Here is a 20,161-nt window from a genome sequence, read left to right on the forward strand (position 1 = left end):
AAAGTCTGTTTTTTGTTGATAAAAAGGTTATCCATTTTTTTGTAAGAAAACTTTTGATCTATTCATGAGCAATCATAGCAGCACAAAGAACACGAGAACTGATAAAAATTACATCCAACGAATTCACTCCGACCTTGGCATAATAAGCACAAAAGATGGCTTGCAAATTCAGACATATGTGAGATATGTAGTATAGAATTGAAAGATACCTTTCATTGTCTTTGCATATCTCTCCTTGTTGTGCAATTATGGACGAAAATGTCACAATTGTGGAGTCTTCTAATACTTAGTAGTCTTCAAAACACGTGAACTAAATGGTTACTGCAAGTTATGGATCCACTCTTTGGTATGGAGTCTTCCAATACTTAGTAGTCTTCAAAACACATGAACTAAATGGTTACTTCAAGTTATGGATCCACTCTTCGGTATGGATCGTTGTATTCTCACGCATAAACCAACCCCATCATTGGAATCCTCTCAGAGTTTCTTGTGCAGCTACCTTGATTCTCTCATTGGCATCAAGTTGAATCCGACATTTGATCCTGCTAAAGGAAAAGAGGTTGTGTCCTATTGAAAGAGCATGTTGCTCTAATGGTTGGTTTTGGAAATTGATGACAATACCTATGTACTAACGGTTGCCTTGAGTTATATGTGAAGGAATTGTTCATAGACATTCCTTGAAGACCATTTGTTGGTTTCAAGATTATTCTAAGTACATTATTGCAAGCATGTCTTGAAGAAGAAGACTGTGTGAACATTCATGTTGACCTTCAAGACATTGTCTTAATGAAGAGTGTTAGAAAGACACAAGGTTGATCAAAACTGAGTACAAAGAGTGATTCAAGTTGATCAACACACAAAGCATAGAAGATGTACCAAGTGGGATCAAGTGATCTCATGGTATGGTAACCATTGTCCATTAGTGTACTAACCCCTGGTATTTGTGAGAGTTCTTTGTGATGTTAGGTATGTTTCCATGGACGTGCATCAAGAGAAAGATCTCATACAACCCATGGAGGATGTTATCAAGTGGGGATCGTCATCAAGGTTGTTGTGTGCAAGTTCAAGTGCATCATAACAAATAGATCACATGCTTGAAGTTTCCCGTCCATTATGGCAATAATGGACATGTGAAGATGTGCAGTAAAGAAGCTCACCAATAGTGGAGTATGGGGAGCCATTTACAAGTCTTCATCGAGCGTGCACAATCAAGAAAGGTGGCCCAAGTTGAGGAGGTCAAGATCGTCATCATCTAGCTTAACTGGACTATGCGTAAGGCAAATGTTTGTCCTTGATAGGTTTTCCATTTTACCGGTCTTATGGTATTAGTTGAGAGATCTGGTTATATGATCGATTGTCATACTATCAAGGGTGACTCTCGAGTGAGTAGCTTGATTGTATCGTTCGTAGAGAGCTCAAACTATTGCATCCTTGGCATCATCTTTCTTGGTTCTTGTTTGGCTCTTTTCCATGTGAGTTTTGAAGCTTATGGCCTTTGTCATGACAAGCTCAAGTTCATAAAAGCGGATTTCGTATGCATCATCTTTGTGTTTTCGGTGTTGGAGATTTTGTCGGCTCGTATTTGGGAAGGTTCTCTTCTGTATCATATCAATGTTTATTCTCCATTGCTAGTTCTTAATATAACAAGCTTGAGTTTGTTGTTTTCGGAGCGCGTATGCAAAAGTTATGGCAGTCGTGATCTTCTTTCTTCCATCTCTTATTCTACTTGGGCTAGTTTGAGATACCCAAGCGGTAGTACCACTGCGTCCATCGGTAGTACCACTCTGCCCAGCGGTAGTACCGCTCTGGTAGTGACACTACCGCCCTGGTTAGCGGTAGTACCGCTCCTGCCCTAGTGGTAGTACCGCGTGGCGCGGTACTTTTGGTTCTACTATCGCATGCACTTCCGTCATGTCTGTGTCTCGGCTTGCCCTTTGCGCTTTTCGTGGTAGTTGAGTGGAAGTAGGTCGCAGTAGTACTTCTTTGTTCGGTACTGTCGCCCTACTCTCACTACACTACCACTAGTTCTATGAACTACTGTGTCAAGAGGTAGTACCGCTCGCCTGAGTGGTAGTACCGATTGTGCACGATTAGTTGGCAGAATAATGGTTGGAATTTCCCCCACCTATAACAGGTTTTTTTTCTTCCTTAATAGATCTTATCCTTTGAGCTCGTGTCTTCCTCCATTGTTGACCCTTCTGGAGCTTGCTAACACGCAGTCCCTCCAACAATTCTTATTTATTTTTGAGGAAAAAGAGAGAGAAGATCTAGATCCACATTTGCACCTCTCACTTCTCTTTTAAGTGAGGGAAACCCGTTGGATCTAGATATTGGTGTTTCTTGTGTTCTCCTTGTTCTTCCTCTCATATTCCTCTATATTTTTTTTGTTATTGTGGGATGTGGGAGTGGGGAACTGCTGCTGGCTACGCCTATAGGGTCTTCCTTGGCAAATATGCCAAGAATCTCCTCGTGGCCTTCTGAGCTTGCGTTGGATTTTCCCTTGAAGAGGAAAGGGTCATGTAGCACAGATGCAGTAAGTATTTCCCTCAGTTTGAGAACCAAGGTATCAATCCAGTAGGAGGATCGCGTCAAGTCCAAAGTACCTGCACAAACACAAAAGAGCTTGCACCCAACGCTATAAAGGGGTTGTCAATCCCTTCTAGATTGTTTGCAAAGTGAGAACTGAAAGCGGAAAGCAAAACAAAGTAAAAGTGTAGGGCTGAAATTATGATGATGAATAGACCCCGGGGCCATAGTGTTCACTAGAGGCTTCTCTCATAATAGCAAGTAAAATGGTGGGTGAACAAATTACTGTCGAGCAATTGATAGAACCGCTCAAAGTCATGACGATATCTAAGGCAATGATCATACATATAGGCATCACGTCTGATACAAGTAGACCGATACTTTCTGCATCTACTACTATTACCCCACACATCGACCGCTATCCAGCATGCATCTAGTGTATTGAGTTCATGACGAACAGAGTAACGCCTTAAGCAAGATGACATGATGTAGAGGGATAAACTCAAACCAATGATGAAAATCCCATCTTTTTACCCTTGATGGCAACAACACGATGCGTGCCTCGCTACCCCTTCTGTCACTCGGTGAGGTCACCGCACGGTATGAACCCAAAACCAAGCACTTCTCCCATTGCAAGAATCATAGATCTAATTGGCCAAACAAAACCCACAACTCGAAGAGAATTACAAGGATATGAAATCATGCATATAAGAAATCAACAAAGACTCAAATAATATTCATAGATAATCTAATCATAAATCCACAATTCATTGGATCTCGACAAACACACCGCCAAAGAGGATTACATCGGATAGATATCCATGAAGATCATGGAGAACTTTGTATTGAAGATCCAAGAGAGAGAAGAAGCCATCTAGCTACTAGCTATGGACCCGTAGGTCTGAAGTGAACTACTCAAGCATCATCGGAGAGGCAATGGTGTTGATGAAGAGGCCCTCCGTCTCTGAAACCCCCTCCAGCAGGGCACCGGGAAGGTCTCCAGATGAGATCTCGCGGAAACGGAAGCTTGCAGCGGCGGAAAAGTGTTTTCGTGGCTCCCCTGATTTTTATGGGATTTTAGGGAATATATCGGCGCAAAACCTAGGGCGGAGGAGGCTCAGGGGGCCCACGAGCCAGGGAGGCGCGGCCTCCCCCCTGGCCACGCCTAGGGGGCTCGTGGGGCCCCTGAGGACCCCCTGCCTTGGCTCTCAAGTCTCCCGATCTTCTTCTGTTACGGAAAAAATCTTTTCGGGGATTTTATTCCGTTTGGACTCCGTTTCAAAATCAGATCTGAAAAGGGTCAAAAACACGGAAAAAACAGGAACTGGCACTTGGCACTGAGTTAATAAGTTAGTCCCAAAAAGATATAAAAGGCATATAAAACATCCAAAGATTGACAAGATAATAGCATGAAACCATCAAAAATTATAGATACGTTGGAGACGTATCAAGCATCCCCAAGCTTAATTCCTGCTCGTCCTCGAGTAGGGAAGTGATAAAGAATGAATTTTTGATGTTGCATGCTACCTGGCTTAGTTGTCCTTTGTAACTTCTCTTATGTGACATGAATGTTCAGATCCGTAAGATTCAAAACAATAGTTTGCTATTGACGTGAAAACAATAATACTTCAAGCAAACTAGCAAGGTAATCATAAACTTTCAAAATAACAAGGCCAAAGAAAGTTATCCCTACAAAATCATATAGTCTGGCTATGCTCCATCATCCCCACACAACTAATTTAAATCATGCACAACCCCGGAATTGGCCAAGTAATTGTTTTTGCACTCTTACTTTCTCAAACTTTTTTCAACTCTCACGCAATACATGAGCGTGAGCCATGGATATAACAGTATAAATGGAGTGGAGTGTGGTGGTGGTTGTGAGACAAAAAGGAGAAGATGATCACATTGACTCGGCGTATTAAAAAGGCTATGGAGATGCCCATTAATAGATATCAATGTGAATGAGTAGGGATTGCCATACAAAAGATGCACTAGAGCTATGAATATGTGAAAGCTCTAAAGGAGAACTAGTGGGTGTGCATCCAACTTGCTTGCTCACGAAGACCTAGGGCCATTTTGAGGAAGACCATCATTGGAATGTACAAGCCAATTTATATAACAAAAATTCCCACTAGTTATATGGTGGTGACAAAACGAGAGGCTCTCAATCGTGAAGAACATGGTGCTTGATAAGAAGCACAAGTGTGGAAAGGAGATAGTAGCATTGTCCCTTCTCTCTTTTTCTCTCATTTTTTTATTTTGTTTGGGCTCTTTGGCCTCTCTTTTTTTTGGGCAACTTTGGCCTTTTTTTATTTCCTCACATGGGACAATGCTCTAATGATGATCATCACACTTTTATTTACTCACAGCTCAATGATGACTCAATAGGAAATGCTTCTGTGCAATGATCTAGCGTAGCAATTTCTCTTATAAAAGAAGTTGGGTTCGTAGTCACGACGAAGCCATCCACGTCGCCCCTTATAGCGCTATGAATAGTGTTGGCACCGGCCTCCACCGCCTGTAAATTTCGTGTCCCTCCAGGGGCATTTTCGTCATTTCATGCGTGGGCGTATAAAAGTCAGCCCCCTCCATCCTCCCTCCATCCCTCGTCCGCCGCCACCCTCCCTCCCTCCTCCTTCCCTCCCATTCTTCCTCCTCTCCTCCCATCCGCCTCTCCGACCCGCGGGACCCCGGCCCAGATCCGCTAGCCAACGCGCTGCAGGACCCGCACGGCCTCGGCCTCGCCGCCCGCCGCCGCTGTCAGGGCTGCCGCGTGCACCGCCAGCTCAACGTCTCTCGCGAACCCTATCCGCCTCGCTCTCTTCCCCCTTCTCCTCACACGTCAGCTGCGGGCGCGGACGAGCTTCCCCGGCGGCCGCGGCTCTCCCGCGTCCGTCCCGGCAGGGCGGGCGACCTGCAGCCAAAGGGTTATGGCGGCGACGCTCGATTCCCTGTATGAGAGAGAGAGGATGAGAGGGAGAGAGAGGAGGGAGAAAGAGAGAGAAAAGAGGAGATGTAGGTGTGTTGGTTGGTGGGAGAGGGTCATCGGCCGCTGGCGAGGTCGGGCGGGGCCTGGCGGTAGGCGGCGCCTCGATTCGCTCCTGGATCTGGAGCTACGAGGAGGCTCAGGCTCGGGCTAATGCACGGGAGGCTGCTCCGCCTCTTCCTCGCTCAGTAAGAAGAGCATGTGCAGCGAGACCAGTACACGATGGCACAGACGGTGCTCGGCGTGCTCGTGCTGCGCGTGGACTCGCCCATCTACTTCGCCAACTCCGGCTACCTGCGCGAGAGGATCACCCGTTGGATCGACGATGAGAGGCGAACGGACCAACGACAAGGGCGAGACCGGCGTGCAGTATGTCGTCCTTGACATGGGTGGTAAGTTACAGCAATGTGTTCTTAAACAATGCCTACATCTGAACACTTCGAACAAAGCATCTCTGAAACTTGTTCTTTATACACGCAGCAGTTGGCAGCATTGACACTAGCAGGACGAGCATGCTGGACGAGCTCAAGAAGACCCTGAACAGGAGAGCAATTCAGGTGAGAAGAGAGAAACAAAAAAAGCCATCTTTCTGAAGAAATATGTGTGTGCTTTGTCATGAACAATGGCTGGTTTCTTCATTGTTTCAGATTGTGTTGGCGAACCCGGGGAGCGAGATCATGAAGAAGCTAGACAGCTCCAAGGTGCTGGAGCTCATCGGCCACGAGTGGATCTTCCCGACGGTGGGCGAGTCCGTGGCAGAGTGCGACTTCATGCTGCACTCCCACAAACCGGGCATGGTGGTTGACAATGCCTTGCGCCGAGAACATGGTCTGATTAGGTATGACCTGAGTTGAGTTGCCAAGCGGCAATGCAAGCCGATATCTATATTTCAAGTCCAAGCTTTCAATGTGTTTTCTGTCTTAAGAAGAGATGAAGAAAACAATGCCGACGTGTTGGTTGTGCTACTGAATTTTGTACAAGTCCAAGCTTTCAATGCGTTTTTTGTCTTAAGAAGAGATGAATAACTACCTATGTTACATTTAGAGTTGACATGCCTATGTTTTTTTAATGAGAACGATAGAGAATAACCGCACGTACCTGCACATCAGAATACATACCTATTAGGTTGCAGCACAATGTCGGCTGATTGCAACATCCTCTGTTTTATCTAAGTTTTGGTGGCGGGGGAGCCCTAGAATGTGCCAGTGCGGATATTTGGTGGTGGGATGCCGTGCTACGGCTCGGTCCTGCGTGGTTCCATGTGCTAATTGGTCTCTCGAATCTCACTATATGAGTGTGGATGGATGGGCCTCCGCGTCTGGGGCAGTACCAAGGGGGATTGGGGTGGCTCTGAATGGACTATATGGGTGTGCTTGTTTGTGGAATGCTCTGCCTGGGTCGAGTGATTGGCACCTGTCGTGGGTATAAGCCTGACAGTAGATGTGTAGGGTACGAAAAGGATGGGCAGAGCCTTAGCTACGGCGAGGTTGTATGAGTTCAGGCCCCTCTGCGGTGGAGGTAATAGCCCTACGTCTCAGTGCTCAGGGAGCTTGTTGTCGAGTGGAAATATGGAATACAATGAGTTGTTAACCCCTCTACCAGTGGGGGAGGGTGGCTTATATAGAGTGCGCTGCCCTCCACAACGGTTCCGGTACAGGGGTGGAATAGTGGCGATTGAATGCGTACGTTACAGGTAACGTACGCCCTAAATGCTAATAAATGCACCTGGAAACGTACGACCGTTTCCCTCCAGGGGGGTTACGATGTACCGAGTGGTATCCAGTCGGTTAGCTTGATATCCTCCGAATGCTAGTCTCCGACTGGATGATCGAGGACCTGTTACCGACTGGATGATGGGGACTCCTTAATTCAGTCGGAGCTGACTAAGGGCCTTGTCCTTTGTGAGGGGTAGTCCTTGGGTAGGACCTACAGGGCAGGCCTATGACCCTACCCTAGGACTATAACCCCATCATTAGTCCCCGAATGGATTGGGGTTGGAACGACGAAGCGATGTTTGAAGTTTGGATCCGACTGGAGTGGACTTGGCTTGGGTGTTGCTTGCCTCTATCCATTTTATCTTTTCTGACCAACGATCCGAGTGGAAATCTCCGTGGAACAAACTGTCGGAAACCGAGTGTATTCAGGGTATCTCTTGACGCGACCCGTCAACTAACAGCACCGGATTTTTCGGGATCTTCAAATTTTGGTTTCCGCACGCTCAGCGGGGATGACGCCAGCGCGCTCGATTAGCGTCTGACGCCTCGATTCTCGCGCCTTCAACTCCTCCACTGATATCGCCGCGGCCGGTCGGGGGATAAGGTTTCGGGGCCACCTGCCAGCGACCCAGTCGGAACCTTACTTAAATCCCGGCGACAAGGGTTTTTCGTTACGCCCGCCGGATCTTTTGCCGTTGCTTCGTCCTCCTCGCCTCCTCCAGCGCACCTAACCTCCCCACTCCTCCTCTCTCTCCGCGAACTCGCAACTTCCGCCATGACCAAGGGTCAAACCAGCAAGATGGAGGCGAGGAAGAAGAAGGGGAAGGCGGCGGCTCCTGCTCAGCGGCGGCAGCGGCCGTTGCCGGCGGGGTGGATTCAAGGCGACTTCCTCCCCTCTACGGTGACGGAGGGGGATCTGCTGCAGCTGGTGGAGGACGGGATGATCGTCCACAAGTCTTGGAGGCTGCCGGCTGAGAACGAGGTCGAGCCGGCACCCCAGGAGGGGGAGCGCGTCTTGCTGCTCAGCCATGTCTACCGAGGTTTCTCCCTACCCCCGCATCCTTTCTTTAAGGGCATCATGAACCACTTCGGGGCACAGCTTCACCACTTTCCTCCGAATGCTATTGCCCACCTCTCTGCTTTTATCGTTATGTGCGAGTGTTTCATCGGCTGCCCTCCCCATTGGGGGCTGTTCAAGCACATATTTTCTGCTAGATCCCAAACCATCAAACGACTCAACCAGTCGGATGATAAGACACATCTTCTCCAGCTCTGCGGGGGCTTAGGTTTCCAGAAAAAGAGTCGGAGTAGTTATCCTGCCCTCCAGCTAAGTGAGTCGGTCAGGAACTGGCAGTCGACGTGGTTCTATTGCCAGGATATCGCCTGTTCGAATGCTGCGACAGGGCTGCCTCCCTTTAGCTTAGATCGGCCCGCCCCGCCTAAGCAGCTCGCGCTCACGAAGGCGGAGAAGAACGACATCCAACCTCTGGTTGAGGCACTCGTAGATGTCGTCAGGAGGGGGGGTCACCGGCATAGACTTGCTGGAGGTCTTCCTCGGTCGGCGTATCCAACCTCTGCAGGCTCGCGACCACGCCATGTGGCATTATACGGGGCCCGAGGATTCCACTCGGACCAACGTTGTGGGCGTGACTGAGGAGAAGGTGACCTCGTGGGTGCTCCAGATCACAGGCCCCTGCGAGAATCCCAAAGGATCTCGGCGAATGAATCCTTTCTACGCGGATAATCCTCCTCCGAATCAGGTGAGTAACACTTGTCGAGTGCGCCTAATTGTCTTAATCTTATCGGTTGCTTGAATCTCTGTGTGACGTTTGATGTCGCCGACTGAATTTTATGCAGAAGTGGACCAACTGGTTTTCTCCTGTCTCGAACGGGAACCCGGACGAGGAGGAGGAAGAAGGCAGCCAAGAGGGCAGCGTGGAGAGTGGCGAGTACGTCTCCGGCAGTGGGGAGACGGAGGAGGAGTCTGGTGAAGAAGGGGAGGATGACGAAGAGCAGGACTCGCCGCCTCCGCTGCCAGAGCACCGGACCAAGCGTCGACATGAACCTGTGGTTCCCTCGGCTCCTCCGACATCTTCGAGTGCTCCGCCTGCTGCTCCCGCGGTGCCGAGAGCTCGGAGCACCAAGAGGGCCAGGGACGCTGCTGTCGAGTCCGTGGGTCAACCTTCCAAGGTGGCCAAACCGAGTGGGTCTAAACCTCGGAAGGCTTTGCCGCGGATAAAGGTCGTCGTCCCTGTCACCTCGACGTAAGTGCTTTGAACTTCTAACTTCTTATGATATTCGGTTGAACCCCTGTTTGAAGGTCGAATGAATTTTACTCGACAGGGTTGCCACCTCCGCCACCTCTCCGGCGCGCCAGGAAGGTGATCCCATGGAAGCAGACAACGTCGTCTCGTCCCAGCCAGGTGCGTTGTAGCGACCGCGAGAGTGTTATACTATCGCGTCGCGAATTCTGTCTTCGGTCTTGTCCTTCTCTTTTTCTGAGATCTCGCGACATTCGGTCTGGCAGGGGCGATTTATGTGGGCGAGGGTGACCAGGAGGGGCCTGAGCCAGCCGCAGAGCCTATCCTTGAGGCCGTCCCGCCAGTTGCTGCTCCCGCCGCGGACGTGCCGCCGATTGAAGCGATGTCGCCGACTGAGGAGGCGTTGGTGGCGGCTGAGCCGACTGGAGCGGGCCTTGGGATGCCCAGGGAGCTTCCGACGAAGCCAGGCCCGTCCAATGTCGAGTTCAACATCTAGCACCTCTCGGAGGATCAGGTGGGAGCGGCCAAGGGGGCCATGGTGCAGGCCGAGCTGATGGCGGGAGAAGCCAAAAAGGCGTACGACTCCATCGCCTCCTCGTACCAGCGGAGCTTGGAGTTGCGGGACGATATCCGAGTAAGTGGGCTAGTAAGTAATTAGTTTTCTCTTGTAACCCACTGGGTGTTCTCGGATATCAGATGATGTTTGCAATGGGTTCACTCTGGGTGAACCCAGTGGGTGTAGTCCCCGAGACTTCTGTCGAGTGCTTGCACCGGCAGTTGTCTTTATGCATATTGTCTTTGACTTGTTCATATTCGTGGATAATATAGTCGACTGCTAACAGTTGGTACTCGGAGTACACTTACTGTAAGAGTCCCCGAGAGTAAATTTACTCGGGTGGGGTAGTATTAGCTTCATAGGCTTAGGTGTTATCATGTAGCTCAATAGGGCGGACCTATTTGAGTTTCATGCCAGTGGGGTCACTCTCAGTGAACCCACTGGGTGTAGTCCCCGAGACCGCTGTCGACTGCTTGCGTCGGCAGGGGTCTGAAGAACTTAGACTTGGTATTGTTGGATTTATCTGATCGTCGCTTGGCGCTGACTGGCAGAAAACTTGCGAGATGGGGACATCATATGAGACTCTCAGGGCAGAAAAGGTGCAATTTGCTGGTGAGCTGGATGCGGCCCTGCTTGCAATGGCTGGTATGAAGGAGGTTCTGGCGGAAAGAGAGAAGTCGCTGGAGCAGGCTCGTGAAGCGAACAAAATGCTGACTGAGGAAGTTGAAAAGATGGGGAAACAAAGGAGTGCTCTGATGGGGCAAATGAACGTGCTGAACAAACGGTGCAGAGCGCAGGAGAAATATGTCAGCGACTGGGCTCGGCAGATGATGACGCGTATGGCTGGTAAGTCCTGCTTTTTCCGAGTGCTTGTGTTATGCGTGTTAGACTCGGCGCTTATTGTTTGCTTGTCATGTTGTCGCAGATTTTTGCATTGACGCTGAAGCTGAAGCAGCTGATGTGGAGCGGTCGATTCTCCAGAACGTTCCACTCGACGAGGATGCCAACCGAGATCTGCTCCGAGCACACATCCGCGTGGGCAAAGTTGGTCCTTTCATCGGTCGATTGAGAGAAATCGTTGGCCGGATCGACAAGGAGCTTTGGCCTGAAGATGAGTCGCGGCAGGAGATGGAAAACTTGCTGAGTCGACTGGAGGAGGTCCTCGACCGAGTGCAGTCATGGAAGAAATCTGCGGCTCGTTGTGGTGCAGATGTTGCTCTGTCCTTGGTCCGAGTTCATTGCAAGGAGGTGCGCGAGGAGAAGCTGAAAACGTTGAAGGTGGCCAACACGAAGAAACTTCAATTCGAAGACTTCATGGAAACCTTCCTTGAAAGTGCCACCCGCATCGCCGACGGAATCGACCTGGACACCTTCGTGGAGCCCTCCAGTCCTGGCGCCGATCCAGACGACGCGTAAGAAAACATTATCCTCGGTATGCCGAGTGTTGCTTTGTAAGAAACTTTGGCCACTGCTGTTGGCCGTTACATTCTCGTTTCGGTGTGGGTAAGCTTGATCCACACCGAGCCATTATCTGTGGTTGAACTTGACATCGAATCCTTTGCTCTTCTGTTGCAATTTTGACTCGAGTTTTTGTTTGGCGTTTCTTGGTGAAGCCAGGGGCAAACATTCGGAACATGTCAGTTGTCTTGACATCTGCATGAACCTCATTGAGGGTCTGTGAAATTTCCGATTGGATCTGTATTATCTCCAAGTAGATCGGTAGGATCACCGAGTGGATCGGTAGGACGTACTCGGAGATCAAAGAGTACTTGGGCGATGCAGGATCGCAGCGATGTTGTCGAGTGCGACTATCAAGTCACACTCGAGGCGAGTTAGTACTGATGTAGTTGTCAGTTGTTTTGACATCTACATGAGCCTCAATGAGGGTCTGCAACTCATGTAGTTGTCAGTTGTTTTGACATCCACATGAGCCTCAATGAGGGTCTGTAACTCATGTAGTTAGGCGATTCTGGATCGCAGCTAAGTCCCCGAGTGCAAGGTCTGTTAAATTTGATAATTAGGCGATTATTTATCGCAGCTAAGTCTCCGAGTGCGATGTTTAGTGCACACTCGGAGAAAGATATTACTTAGGCGATTCTGGATCGCAGCTAAGTCCCCGAGTGTGACGTTAAGTGCACACTCGGAGAAAGTTAATACTTAGGCGATGCTGGACCGCAACTAAGTCCTCGAGTGTGACGTTAAGTGCACACTCGGAGAAAGTTAATACTTAGGCGATGCTGGATCGCAGCTAAGTCCCCGAGTGTGACGTTAAGTGCACACTCGGAGAAAGTTAATACTTAGGCGATGCTGGACCGCAGCTAAGTCCCCGAGTGTGACGTTAAGTGCACACTCGGAGAAAGTTAATACTTAGGCGATGCTGGACCGCAGCTAAGTCCCCGAGTGTGACGTTAAGTGCACACTCGGAGAAAGTTAATACTTAGGCGATGCTGGATCGCAGCTAAGTCTCCGAGTGTGACGTTAAGCGCACACTCGGAGAAAGTTAATGCTTAGGCGATGCTGGACCGCAGCTAAGTCCCCGAGTGTGACGTTAAGTGCACACTCGGAGAAAGTTAATGCTTAGGCGATGCTGGATCGCAGCTAAGTCTCCGAGTGTGACGTTAAGTGTACACTCGGAGAAAGGTAATGCTTAGGCGATGCTGGATCGCAGCTAAGTCCCCGAGTCTGACGTTAAGTGCACACTCGGAGAAAGTTAGTGCTTAGGCGATGCTGGATCGCAGCTAAGTCCCTGAGTGTGACGTTAAGTGCACACTCGGAGAAAGTTAATCCTTAGACGATTCTGGATCGCAGCTAAGTCCTCGAGTGTGACGTTAAGTGCACACTCGAAGAAATTTTTTTTGAGACCGGAGTGTGCGGCCGTGGAAGAATTCTGAATCTGCAAAAGCTTAACCTGCTTTATATTATTTCATCAATACTTGTTCTTTACATTGCTTGAGTCGACGGTCACGTGTAGAAGCGCTTCAGGAGATCTCCGTTCCATGCTCGCGGCTCGTCTGTCTCCCTGTCGATGTTGTAGAGTCTGTATGCTCCGTTGTTCAGCACCTTGGAGATGATGAAGGGTCCTTCCTAGGCAGAAGCCAACTTGTGAGGTCTTTGCTGATCCACTCGGAGCACCATATCGCCTGCTTGGAACGTCCGACTCCTGACGCGGCGTGCATGAAAACGCCGCAGATCTTGTTGATAAATGGTTGAGCGAGTCAATGCCATCTCGCGCTCCTCCTCTAGAAGGTCCACTCCATCTTGCCTTGCTTGTGCTGCTTCAGCTTCGGAGAAGAGTTCGACTTGTGGAGCATTGTGAAGCAAGTCACTCGGAAGGACTGCTTCTGCTCCATAAACGAGGAAGAACGGTGATCGCCCTGTTGATCTGTTCGGGGTTGTGCGGAGACCCCAAAGCACTGACGGTAACTCGGTGACCCACGCACCGGCGGCATGTCCCACCTCTCCAAGGAGCCGGGGCTTCAAACCTTGCAGAATAAGTCCATTCGCTCGCTCTGCTTGTCCATTGGATTGAGGGTGTGCTACGGAAGCAAAATCCACTCGGATACCTTGGCTTGCGCAGAAACCTTTGAATCTGTCCGAGTCGAAGTTTGTTCCATTGTCCGTGATTATGCTGTGAGGTGCACCAAATCTGGAGATGATGTCCCTGACAAACTTGACGGCTGTTGAGGCGTCGAGTTTCTTGATGGGCTTGGCTTCGATCCATTTCGTGAACTTGTCGACTGCCACCAACAGATGTGTGTATCCCCCTTGGCCTGTCTTGAATGGTCCGACTGTATCTAATCCCCAAACCGCAAACGGCCACACAAGAGGGATTGTCTTCAATGCAGATGTCGGCTTGTGGGACTTGTTGGAGTAGAACTGACAGCCCTCACATCGGTCGACCATATCTTTAGCCATCTCGTTTGCCTGCAGCCAGAAAAAAACAGCCTTGAATGCCTTGGCGACGATTGCTCTCGAAGAGGCGTGATGACCGCAGGTCCCCGAGTGAATATCTTCCAGGATCAGCTGCCCCTCCTCTGGGGAGATGCATCATTGGAGAATGCCTGAAACGCTCTCCCTGTACAATTGGCCATCAATGACAGTGAATGACTTCGACCTGCGGACTATCTGCCTGGCCTGGACTTCGTCTTCTGGTAATTCCTGTCTCAGGATATATGCAATGATCGACACAGTCCAATCGGGGATGACAGTAAGAATCTCCATGACCAGATCAACCACAGCAGGTACATCGACTTCAGTCGGATCTGTTGAACTCTTTGGTTGTACTGGTTCTTCTGTAAAAGGATCTTCTTTGACTGAAGGGAGGTGAAAGTGCTCGAGGCAGACGTCACTCGGGACTGGTCTCCGAGTGGATCCGAGTTTCGCCAATTCATCACCTGCTTGGTTTTTCAGTCGCGGAACATGGTGGAGTTCCAGACCTTCAAACTTTTTCTCGAGCTTCCTCACTGCATTGCAATATGTGGTCATGGTGGGGTTCCTGACATCCCACTCTTTCATCACTTGATTGACCACCAAATCTGAATCGCCGTAGACCATCAGGCGACGGACGCCGAGTGAGATGGCCATGCGCAATCCGTAGAGGAGAGCTTCATACTCTGCCTCGTTGTTGGAGGAATCGAAGTGTATCTGCAGCACGTACTTGAGTTTGTCGCCCTTTGGCAATATGATCACAACGCCAGCGCCGGAGCCATTCAACATCTTGGACCCATCAAAGAACATTGTCCAATGGGCCGAGTAGATGTGGGTCAGTTGCTGTTGTTCTACCCATTCTCCTATGAAGTCAGCCAGAGCTTGAGACTTAATAGCTTTCTTGGCCTCGAACTTGATATCACAGTACAACATCTCCATTGCCCACTTCGCCACTCGGCCTGACGCGTCCCGATTCTGGAGAATTTCCGACAACGGAGCATCAGAAACGACAGACACCGAATGGTCTTGGAAATAATGAGCCACCTTGTTCGCAGTCATGTAAATCCCGTAGATAAGTTTTTGATAGTGGGGATACCTCTGCTTGGAAGGAGTCAGGACCTCGGAGACGTAGTACACTGGCCGCTGAACCTTGTATGCTTTGCCTTCTTCTTCTCGTTCGACTGTAAGAACAGTACTGACGACTTGATTTGTAGCCGCGATATACAGAAGAAGGGGCTCTTTACTGAGTGGAGCAGTAAGAACCGGCTGGGTGGAAAGTAGGACTTTGAGGTCGTCGAATGCGACTTGGGCTTCGTTTGTCCACTCGAAAGTATCTGATTTCTTCATGAGTCGGTACAGAGGAAGTGCTTTCTCGCCGAGTCGACTGATGAACCTGCTCAAAGCCGCTAGGCAACCTGTGAGCCGTTGAACATCGTGTATTCTGACCCGCCTCTCCATTCGAATGATGGTCCAGATCTTTTTGGGGTTGACATCGATCCCTCGTTCGGAAACGAAGAAACCGAGTAACTTTCCGCTGGGAACGCCGAATGAACATTTGGCGGGGTTGAGTTTGATATCGTACCTACGAAGGTTGGCGAATGTTTCTACCAATTCAATCAGCAGGTCGGAGCCTTTGCGTGACTTGACTACGATATCATCCATGTATGCCTCCACATTCCGACCGATCTGGTCAAGAAGGCATTTTTCGATCATGCGAATAAAGGTAGCTCCTGCATTCTTCAAACCGAAAGGCATAGTGATGTAGCAGAACCACCCGAATGGGGTGATGAAGGCTGTTTTTAACTCATCGGGACCATACAGACGGATCTGATGATAACCCGAATAGGCATCAAGAAAAGACAGACGCTCACAACCCGTAGTTGAATCGATAATTTGATCTATGCGGGGGAGCGGAAAATGGTCTTTTGGGCAGACCTTATTGAGATGCTTAAAGTCGATGCACATTCGGAGCGACTTATCCTTCTTGGGCACCATGACAACATTGGCGAGCCACTCGGAGTGGTGAACCTCGCGAATGAAGTTGGCTGCCAGCAGCTTGGCCACTTCTTCCCCGATTGCCTTCCTCTTGTGCGTGGTGGACCGGCGCAGGCGCTCTCGGACGGGCCGAGCGGCGGGATCCACATGCAGTCGGTGCTCAGCCAACTCCCTGGGTACACCTGGCATGTCAGAGGGTTTCCATGCAAAGATGTCCCAGTTCTCACGGAGGAATTGGGTGAGCTCGGCTTCCTATTTTGGATCGAGGGTAGTGGAGATGTTCGTCGGGGCAGCAGTGTCGTCCGTCGGGTGGATGCTGACCTTCTTCGTCTCTCCTGCCGACTGGAATGCAGACTCTGAAGCTGGTTTCTTTGAGCGCATCAGGTCGGCGGGGTCGGCTGTCTTCTTGTACTCGTCGAGCTCAAGGATGACCATCTGCTGGTCGGCGATTCTTGATCCCTGCTGCAGGCACTCTTCGGCCCGCTGACGATTGCCCGTGATGGTGATCACACCTTTTGGACCTGGCATCTTCAGCTTCAGGTATACGTAACATGGACGGGCCATGAAACGTGCGTACGCCGGGCGGCCCAGAATTGCGTGGTAAGCACTCTGAAAGTCCACCACTTCGAACGTCAGCTTTTCCTTGCGGAAGTTCTTGTCAGAGCCGAAAACGACGTCCAACGCGATCTGGCCGAGTGACTTGGCCTTCTGTCCAGGGACGACTCCATGGAACTGCATGCTGCTCTCGCTGAGTTTGGACATCGGAATGCCCATCCCCTTGAGAGTGTCGGCGTACATGATGTTCAAGCCGCCGCCGCCGTCCATGAGGACTTTGCGCAGTCGGACTCCTTCCACCACCGGGTCGACGACCAGAGCCTGCCTCCCTGGGGTGGGCACGTGTGCTGGATGATCCGACTGGTCAAAGGTGAGCGCAGTCTGGGACCATTTTAGGAACTTGGGGTTGGCGGGGGTGGCCATGTTCACCTCCCTGTTCACCAACTTCAGTCGACTCTTGCTCTCGACGTTAGCAAAAATCATGAGAGTTGCATGGACTTGGGGGAACAGATCCTCCTTATCCTCCTCATCCTGTTCGTTGTCTTTTTCACTCGGTTGCCCTTCGCCGAACCCCTGGATCAGGAGGCGACACTGTCGAGTGGTATGCTTTGGATATATGGGGTTGCCTTCTTCGTCCATCTTCGTGTGAACTGGACAAGGCTGGTCCAGGATGGGATTATTGAACTGCTTCTTCTTGGGGGTAAACTGCGCCTTCCCTTTGCCCTTGAACTTGGCATTGGTTACGGCTGCAGCTTCTGCTTGCGGAGCGGACGGAGCCTTCTGCTTCTGTTTCCGAGTGTTATTCCCGTCTCCATCACTGACTGTCTTGTGCTTGCCGCTTCGGATGTGGTCCTCTTCTTCGCCATTTGCATAGCGAGCCGCTATCTCCATCATCTTGCTCATGGAGATGTCGCCTGTTCGGCCAAACTTCAGGTACAGATCCCTGTACCGCACGCCTGCCTTGAAGGCGCAGACTGCTTGATGTTCGGTGACGTTCTCCACCGTGTGGTAGAGAGTCGTCCAACGCTGGATGAAGTCGCGCAGGGGCTCATTCTGCTTCTCGACGTAGTGCTGGAGCTCCACAAGGCCAGCAGGGCGTTTGCACGTCCCCTCGAAGGTCCTGATGAACACTCGGGCCAGATCTGCCCAGCTGTAGATGCTTGACGGGGCCAACTGGTTCAGCCATGCTCGCGCCGAGCCGTCAAGCATCAGAGGGAGGTGCTTCATGGCGACATGGTCGTCTCCTCCCCCGATCTGGACTGGCACTCGGTAGTCATCTAGCCATGTTTCCGGCTTGGACTCTCCTGTAAACTTGTTGATTCCCGTCGCCAATCGGAAGTTGGGCGGGATGTCAGCCGAGCGGATGGCTCGACTAAAACACTCGGGACCAGACACGATGGTCCTGCTTCCACTTGGATGGTCCATATCGTGACCAACGCGGTGGGCTCGGCCCCTGTCGACCCTTCGCTGGGCGATACGCCCTCTTGCGTCGGGCCTTGGGTCGTAAGTGTCGCCGACTGAACGCCGATCGTCATGATGTCGGGACCCATAGGGCCCACCCCGCGGAGGGGTGCGTGAACGGCGGCGATCTTCGTGATTCATGGAACGGTTGCCTCCCCTGTGCCGCTGATGGGAACCAGGGCTGTGAACCGACCGATGCGTATTCGCATGAACAGAACTATTATGGATCCTGTTGTGGGACTGGGAGACCGCCGAATTCTGCTGCTGCGTCGTGTGCAACAGGGCTCGGATCTGCTCGATCCCTCTACCAGCCTCTGAATCAGTCGGCTGGAGGGAATCGGCTATCTTGGCAGCCGCAGCCAAGTTGAGGAGGGGTGTGCGAAACAACTCCACGTTGCTCCGTCGAGTGTGCCGACTGGCAGAACGGCGAGGTGGACGGCGCGCGCCGGACGTTTCGCCGACCTCGCGCCCGCTCCGGCCAGCTTGAGAGGATCTTCATGGGAGTTGGCCATGTGTACTTCTGCTGCGGGCCCGCGACCCGCATACGCGGAAGGAAACTCAGTCGGAACCGAGTCCGAGTGCTGGGACAGCGGGGCAACCACAACGGACTCTAGAACCGCCACTTGTGAAGACGCGTTCTGGCGCGCCTGGGCGTGTTGCACCCAACGCTGGAGCCGCGGACGGCGAGACCGCTTGCTGCGGCGCGTGACGGCGGTGCAGGTCGACACCGGAGCCGACTGTTGGAGAAGAAGAATGTCGCGGGCGCCGGCACGGAAGTGCGTAGCCCCACGACGGGGAAGCGCCTCGACGTCGAGAGGAGCATCCCGAAGCCATGCCGAATCATCGATGATGAAGGAGAGAGCGCCGAAGAAGATCTGGTGACCCATGCTCGAACCTCCACCGGACGACATGACTAAAGGAAGTAGTCGCAAACTCGTCGGAAGTCGCTTAGACGCCTGCCCCAAGGTGGGCGCCAACTGTCGTGGGTATAAGCCTGACAGTAGATGTGTAGGGTACGAAAAGGATGGGCAGAGCCTTAGCTACGGCGAGGTTGTATGAGTTCAGGTCCCTCTGCGGTGGAGGTAATAGCCCTACGTCTCAGTGCTCAAGGAGCTTGTTGTCGAGTGGAAATATGGAATACAATGAGTTGCTAACCCCTCTACCAGTGGGGGAGGGTGGCTTAAATAGAGTGGGCTGCCCTCCACAACGGTTCCGGTACAGGGGTGGAATAGTGGCGATTGAATGCGTACGTTACAGGTAACGTACGCCCTAAATGCTAATAAATGCACCTGGAAACGTACGACCGTTTCCCTCCAGGGGGGTTACGATGTACCGAGTGGTATCCAGTCGGTTAGCTTGATATCCTCCGAATGCTAGTCTCCGACTGGATGATTGAGGACCTGTTACCGACTGGATGATGGGGACTCCTTAATTCAGTCGGAGCTGACTAAGGGCCTTGTCCTTTGTGAGGGGTAGTCCTTGGGTAGGACCTACAGGGCAGGCCTATGACCCTACCCTAGGACTATAACCCCATCAGCACCGAAGTGAAATTTAAGTTGGAGGGCTGATGGATTAGACTATCTATGTGGAACATTTGGCTTGTTTGACATTTCCTAGGAACTCTATAGAAGTTTTACCAGCTCTGAGATTTTACATAGTGATGACTCACGATTAAGATTATTATTATGAAAAAGAACTTGCTTCATGTTATTATGTACAGCGGTACAACCTTCACATAAGAAGCTCCACACTAGAGGCAAGGTCCATCTCTTCCAACAATCTTAGCTAGCCCGATTTACTTGTTTTGATATGATTGTTTTATGGAATTACAGGGTCTGACGAAACACCATCAAGAGATAGCTGAATATTTCAACCGAAGGGGTGTGTCTTTAATTTTCCTTTTGCACAGTCGGGTCACCAACCCATCCGATATACCAACTCCTCCCCACCCCGTTTTCAATTTTCCTGTAAAATGGTTATGCTTACTTGTTGGTGGTCGATATAGATGCAGATGGATACGCACAAGTTCATGGATTGGCCCTAGAGGCAATAATAAAACGGTTATAATCATATTTCCTTGTTCATGATAATCGTCTATTGTTCCTGCTATAATTGTATTAACAGGAAACAGTAATACATGTGTGAATAAATAGATCACAATGTGTCCCTAGCAAGC

The 20,161-nt window shown here is 50.7% G+C and overlaps 1 protein-coding gene across 3 annotated transcripts; it reads left to right on the forward strand.

The window, feature by feature from the left end:
- The first annotated feature begins 5,137 nt into the window (after positions 1 to 5,137).
- Positions 5,138 to 19,917, forward strand: LOC123409015 (sulfate transporter 3.2-like). Of its 3 annotated transcripts, XM_045102019.1 has the most exons (4): positions 5,194 to 5,907; positions 5,996 to 6,072; positions 6,163 to 6,353; positions 19,818 to 19,917. In XM_045102019.1, the coding sequence occupies exons 1-4, from the start codon at positions 5,715 to 5,717 to the stop codon at positions 19,822 to 19,824; spliced, it is 468 nt and encodes a 155-aa protein (XP_044957954.1). In that variant the 5' UTR covers positions 5,194 to 5,714; the 3' UTR covers positions 19,825 to 19,917. The 3 variants fall into 3 exon arrangements, with proteins under 3 accessions (XP_044957952.1, XP_044957953.1, XP_044957954.1); XM_045102017.1 differs by lacking the exon at positions 19,818 to 19,917 and having other exon boundaries at positions 5,138 to 5,907; positions 6,163 to 6,526; XM_045102018.1 differs by lacking the exon at positions 19,818 to 19,917 and having other exon boundaries at positions 5,172 to 5,907; positions 5,999 to 6,072; positions 6,163 to 6,526.
- Positions 19,918 to 20,161: the final 244 nt, after the last annotated feature.

This window comes from Hordeum vulgare, chromosome 7H (genome assembly GCF_904849725.1).
Source record: "Hordeum vulgare subsp. vulgare chromosome 7H, MorexV3_pseudomolecules_assembly, whole genome shotgun sequence".
Lineage (NCBI taxonomy): Eukaryota > Viridiplantae > Streptophyta > Magnoliopsida > Poales > Poaceae > Hordeum > Hordeum vulgare.